This window comes from Miscanthus floridulus, chromosome 11 (genome assembly GCF_019320115.1).
Source record: "Miscanthus floridulus cultivar M001 chromosome 11, ASM1932011v1, whole genome shotgun sequence".
Taxonomy (NCBI): domain Eukaryota; kingdom Viridiplantae; phylum Streptophyta; class Magnoliopsida; order Poales; family Poaceae; genus Miscanthus; species Miscanthus floridulus.
In genome coordinates this window covers 75,508,713-75,514,971 of record NC_089590.1, presented here as the reverse complement: position 1 = coordinate 75,514,971, position 6,259 = coordinate 75,508,713, and the positions used below count along the sequence as shown (strand labels likewise).

Below are 6,259 nucleotides of genomic sequence, written 5' to 3'. Positions count from 1 at the left end.
ATGGAGGCGCAAGCCACCATACAGCATGGTGCGGCCTCGGCCAGGGCCAACCTGAAGGAGCCAGATGCCCAAGGAGAGGCGGCCAAGGCAGCCACGGAGCAAGTGGAGGAGGAGGAGCCTACGCCCCATGAGGCCGAGGCCCACGAGTCAGATGAAACTAGGATGCCCTCAATCACCGAGGCCACTGAGGGCGAGGGCGAGGGCGAGGGCGAGGCCCCGCGAACCTCCGAGGCCGAGGCGACAGAGGCTGGGGTGCCTAGGACCACCGAGGCCGAGGTGGCGGAGGCCAAAGCCCCCGGGACCACCGAGGCTGGGGTGGAGAAGGCCGGTGTGAGTGTGGCGAAGCCGGTGGCCCAGGAAGCGGAGACGGAGGCGGGGCAAGCTTCAATACCGCCCCCGGTCCAAGGCCCGCCGCCGTCGTAGGAGAGCGCTCGGGAAGTGGAGGTCCATTCGATCTCCTCCGACAATACTTCCTAGGGGAGGGAGGTGGTGGATGCCGAGGCGGCCAGCACCGTGGAGCAGCCAGCTCCAACCTCTGGTGAGGGAAGCTCAGCCCTCGTGTGGGTACAACCCGAGCCCCATGGGTGGGATCACCCACGTGTCTTGTGATAGAGCTAGGACGACCCTGAGGGGAAGCCTCTGTTCGCCCTCGAGGACGCGGCCGAGGGGGGGCGCTGGAGCTCTTTCGAGCAATACCGCCGTCTGGCGAAGCGGTCACTGCGGACAGCGTTGTCCGTTATGGCTGACGATCTACCTAGCATTGCCCAGGTGCGCGCTTTCTTTTCTTGTGTGGTGTTGTCTTTTTCTGAGTTTTCACACAGTGCATGACCCCTGTTCTGCCTATCTAGGAGCTCAAGGCTTGGTCCCTCGGGAAGTCGATGTTCCTCTGGCTAGAGAGGGACGTCTAGGACCAGCTCCAGCGGCAGAAGGACTTGGTTGCCAATGCCAATGAGCTTCTGTTGGCATGGAGCGTGGAGGTGGAGGACCTCTGCCTTTGCTATGCTGATATGAAGGCTGAGGCAGCCATGGCTCGAGAGCAGGCCACCCCTTTAGCGGCACGGATCAAGGAGCTAGAGGAGGAGCTGACCCAGGTGGCTGGTGATCGTGACACCTTCAGGTCCTAGGCTGAAGAAGCAATGGCCTCTACCAAGGCCATCGCTGGGTAGCTAGGGGCGGAGCAGGGCGCGCACCTACTGACGAAAGGCACCCTAGCGGAGGCCCTCAAGGTGGCCGAGGCCTCCTGGACCGAGGCTTTGGTCTAGAAAGGAAAGACCGAGGGTGAGTCCCGTTCCCCTTGTTTTATTTGTTTTTCTTGCGTTCGACCCCTAACTCCCTGATGTGATGTAGAGCTAGAGAAGGAGGCTTCTAGTGCGGCCGAGGCCTCTCGAGTTGAGGTCCAGCGTTGGAAAGAGAAAGCCAAGGGTGAGTCCCGTAGGCCTTCGCCCCTGTTTGGCTTATTTTCTTTTGTGTTTAATCCCATCCTGCTTGTCTCGGTGTAGGGTTGGAGAAGGAGGTCTTCCGGGCAGCTGAGGCCTCTCGGGTCGAGGTCTAGCACTGGAAAGAGAAAGCCAAGGGTGAGTCTCGTAGGCCTTCGCCCCTGCTTGGCTTATTTTCTTTTGCGCTTGACCCTATCCTGCTTGTCTTGGCGTAGGGTTGGAGGAGGAGGTCTCCCGGGCAGCTGAGGCCTCTGTTGAAGTGCAGGCGGTGCTCGAGGCCGAGATTGGGAAGCACAACGCGCTGTAGAGCGCCGCCCATACCGCCTACGAGACCCTAGAGGTTGAGGGGGTCGAGTCGAGCAGCTCCCTTGGGAGCCGCTTGATCGTGTTGGGTGGCCAAGTGCGTGAGCGACTCTAGGAGGCACCGCACATGGGCGTCAAGCGCGCCCTGGTTGTCGTCTCCTCGCACTACGCCGACGTCGACCTTGAGGCTGTCAGCGATGGCTACATCTTGGCCGAGGATGATGAGGAGGCCGACGAGGAGGTCACAAAGCTAATGGAGGTGGCTGAGGGCCCCGGCACGGCGTTGGCCAAGCTGTTTGAAGAGGAGGTGGTTCCTCCCACGCCGTCCACCGACGTTGGAGACCCTGAGCCTTGACCTGGGCCAAAGGGGCCATGTAAACAGATTAGGGTTATTATCATACCGTGATGCTTGTGGCCGTCGAGGCCTTTTTTAAAGTACTTATGCGTCTATGCTTCTTAATCATTTTTATTGTATTTCTGAGCCTCTGCCCTCTATCTCGTCTCTAAACATATCTCTTGCAAAAAACTTCCTCGGAGCCTAAGCTACCCCTCGGGCAAAAGGTGGTGAGGGAGTGCCGTAGCCCGGAGGCGTAGGCCGTCTCGTGACTCGGCCAGTCTTTTGGCCTTGAGGCAGTTTTTTGGTCCTTAGGTTTTTTACAATTGATTTGTTAGAGCACGCTAGAGAGTTTAGCGTAGAAATTTTTTTGAAAAACGACTAAAAAATGGTGCGTGGGACTTAGGGGGGGAGTCCCCCCTTCTAGCCCCCGAGGGAGGCTCGGTTCTGCAGAGGCAGAGCTGTGTCTTGTTCGAGCCCCGCAGTGGCACCTCTACAGAGGTAGAGCCGAGTCTCCCTTATGGTGTTATCGTAACGCTGAGGCCCACGATGGGCTCAGGGGGTTTCTCGAAAAATTAAAACAACTAAAGAACGCTTCTTTATTGTATTTCGAGAAACAAAGTATACAATGTTTGGAAATTTAAGGGTAGAAGCGACATAGTTGTCCTATGTTCCAAGCATTGGTGAGGATTTTGCCCTTCTCGTTGGCTAGCTTATAGGTCCTAGGCTTTAGCACTTGGGCGACGATTACGGCCCTTCCCATGGCGGGGTCAGCTTGTGGCGGCCCTTGTTGTTCTGCTTCCGTCTCAGCACCTGGTCACCCACCTTCAGGTCTTGGCTTTGAATGCACCGGGCTTGATAGCGTCATAGGGCTTGCTGGTACTTGGCCAAATGTAGTAGCGCAATGTCTCGGGCTTCCTTCAGTTGGTCGAGGGCGTCTTCACAGGCAGTGCGGTTGCTTTGCTTGTTGTAGGCCTGTAGCCTCAGGGAACCGTACTCCAAGTCAGTGGGGAGAATGGCCTCAGCTCCATAGACCAAGAAGAACGGTGTGAACCCCATGGCTCGGCTCGGGGTGTTCCTCAGGCTCTAGATGACCGACGGGAGTTCGACAAGCCATTTCTTGCCAAATTTCTTCAGCAGGTTGTATATTCTTGGCTTGAGGCCCTGTAGGATCATGCCGTTGGCACGCTCTACTTAGCCGTTCATCCTAGGGTGTCCTACGGCTGACTAGGCCACACGGATGTGGTGGTCATCATAGAATATTAGGAACTTGTGGTCGGTGAACTGCGTCCCATTGTCGGTGATGATGGTGTTCGGAACCCCGAACCTGTGGATGATCTCAGTGAAGAATAGCACCGCTTGCTCAGATTTGATTTGATTGATCGGTCGAGCCTCGATCCACTTGGAGAACTTATTGATCCCTACCAGTAGATGGGTGTAGCCTCTAGGGGCCATCTGTAGAGGCCCAACCATGTCGGGCCCCCACATGGCGAATGGCCATGTAATGGGGATGCTTTGGAGGGCTTAGGCTGGGAGATACGTCTGTCACGCATAGTACTGGCACCCGTCGTAGGAGCATACGAGCTTAGTGGTGTTAGCAACCACTGTTGGCCAGTAGAACCCTTGGTGGAAGGCGTTTTCGACGAGTGTTCGGGGCGTTGCATGGTGCCCATAGGCCCCCGCGTGCAAGTCCCAAAGTAGGGCTTGGCCTGCCTTGGTGGTGATGCAACGTTGGAGGATGCCAGATGGGCTTTGCCTATACAACTCGCCGTTGCTGAGGGCATAAGTTTTTGCTTGCCGCGCAAGCTGTTGGGCTTTGGTCCTGTCTACAGGAAGCTCTCCTCGAATGAGGCAGTCAAGGAATGGGACTCACCAGTCCATGCCTTGGTTGGCCTCGGGAGGCTCTGCACTGACTTCCATGACCTTGGGCTCAGCCGAAGGGGTCTTGGTGACAGAGGGGGCCTTGGGCCCTACGGTGGGCTCAACCGGTGGGCCCTCTTCCACCACCGAGGCGTAGTCGATGGAAGGCTTGTGAAGGTCTCTGGCGAAGCCGTTCAGGGGGACCGAGGCCCACGCCGATGCCATCTTTGCCAGTTCATCCACGGCCTCATTAAATTTTCGTGCGATGTGGTTGAGTTCAAGACCGTCGAACTTGTCTTCAAGGCGACATACCAGCTTGCAGTATGCCTCCATTTTGGGGTCATGACAGTTCGACTCCTTCATCACTTGATCGATGACGAGCTACGAATCGCCCCGTATGTTGAGGCACCGTACTCCAAGCTCGATGGCGATCTGCAAGCCGTTGACAAGGGCTTCGTACTCGGCTGCATTGTTGGAGGCGGCGAAGTGGAGCCGAATCATGTAGCACATGTGCACTCCTAGGGGTGAGATGAAGAGCAGACCTACGCCTGCCCCGGTCTTCATCAGGGACCCATCGAAGTACATGTTCTAGCATTCCGTCTGGACTTGAGCAGGTGGTAGTTGGGTGTCGGTCCACTCAGCCACAAAGTCAGCCAAGACCTAGGATTTAATTACTTTCTGAGGCACAAAAGACAGGGCTTCCCCCATGAGTTCGATGGCCCACTTGGCTATCCTACCCGAGGCCTCCCAGTTATGGATTATCTCCCCTAGGGGGAAAGACGACACCACGGTCACCGGGTGGGACTCGAAGTAGTGACGCAGCTTGTATTGAGCCAAGATTATGGTGTAGATCAGTTTCTAGATATGAGGGTAGCGTGTCTTGGTCTTGGAGAGCACTCGCTGATGAAGTAAACAGGTCATTGGATGGGTAGAGCATGCCCTTCTTCCTACCTCTCAACCATCACGGCCACGCTGACCACCTGGGTCATTGCGGTGATGTAGAGTAAGAGGGCCTCATCCTTGGCCGACGGTATCAGGATGGGAGGATTGGCAAGCAATGCCTTGAGCTTGGCGAGGGCTTCTTTGGACTCAGGGGTCCAAGAAAAGCGTTCAGATTTTCTTAAGAGGCGGTACAAAGGCAAGCCTTTTTCGCCAAGGCGTGAGATGAAGCAGCTCAGGGCCGCGAGGCATCCCATGACCCTCTGCACTCCCTTGAGGTCTCAGATTGGTCCCATGTTGGTCACGGCCGAGACTTTCTCCGGGTTGGCCTCGATACCGCGCTCTGAGACTATGAACCCCAAGTGCATGCCTCGAGGGACCCCGCAGACACACTTCCTGGGGTTGAGCTTGATGCCCTTCTCCCTAAGGCATTTGAAGGCTATTTCCAAGTCACCGACGAGATCACTAGCCTTCCTAGACTTGACCATGATGTCGTCCATGTAGGCCTTGACGGTTCGCCTGATGTGCTCGCCAAAGACCTAGGTCATGCACCACTAGTATGTGGCCCCTGTGTTTCTAAGGCAGAACGACATAGTCACATAGCAGTACATGCCGAATGGTGTGATGAAAGAAGTCACGAGCTAGTCGGATTCTTTCATCTTGATTTGATGGTAACCGGAATACGCATCAAGGAAAGATAGGGTTTCGCATCCCGCAGTGGAATCAATGATTTGGTCGATTCGAGGTAATAGGAAAGGGACTTTTGGACATGCTTTATTCAGACCAGTGTAGTCTACACACATTCTCCACTTCCCATTTTCTTCTTGACTAATACAGGATTAGCTAACCACTTCGGATGGGACACTTCCTTGATGAATTCAGCCACCAAAAGCTTCTGCACCTCCTCACCGATGGCCCTGCAGTTTTCCTCATCGAATCAACACAGGTGCTGCCTCACCAGTCTGGAGCTAGCCTGGATGTCCAAGGCGTGCTCGATGACCTCCCTCGGTATGCTCGACATGTCCGAGGGACTCCACAATAATACATCGGCATTCATGCGAAGAAAGTCGACGAGCATGGCTTCCTATTTGATGTCGAGGGTGGCACTGATCCTTAGTGCTCGGTCGTCGGGGCAGGTGGGGTTGACCAGGATGAGCTTGACGGCCTCCACAGGCTCGAAAGTCCTGGCACGACGCTTGGAATCAGGTGTCTCACTACCAAGTCGGTTGAGGTTGACGATGAGGGTCTCAGCCTCCATGAGAGCCTCGACGTACTCGATGCATTCAATGTCGTAGTTGTAAGCATGTTCGTATGTGGACTCGATAGTGATGACACCATTGGGGCCCAGCATCTTGAGCTTGAGGTAGGTGTAGTTGGGGACCACCAT

At 55.8% G+C, this 6,259-nt stretch overlaps 2 protein-coding genes across 2 annotated transcripts; one reads left to right on the top strand and one right to left on the bottom strand.

Annotated features, from left to right (window-relative positions):
* LOC136492226 (uncharacterized) lies at window positions 1–423 on the top strand. Its single transcript, XM_066488317.1, has one exon. The coding sequence runs from the start codon at window positions 1–3 to the stop codon at window positions 421–423; it is 423 nt and encodes a 140-aa protein (XP_066344414.1).
* Window positions 424–5,956: 5,533 nt separating this feature from the next.
* On the bottom strand, window positions 5,957–6,259 carry LOC136492225 (uncharacterized). The gene has a single exon (XM_066488316.1). It carries the CDS (start codon window positions 6,257–6,259, stop codon window positions 5,957–5,959), a length of 303 nt encoding a protein of 100 aa, XP_066344413.1.

Coding starts and splice junctions, on each gene's coding strand:
- LOC136492226 (XM_066488317.1), top strand. CDS start 1: ATGGAGGCGCAAGCCACCATACAGCATGGTGCGGCCTCGGCCAGGGCC.
- LOC136492225 (XM_066488316.1), bottom strand. CDS start 6,259: ATGGTGGTCCCCAACTACACCTACCTCAAGCTCAAGATGCTGGGCCCC.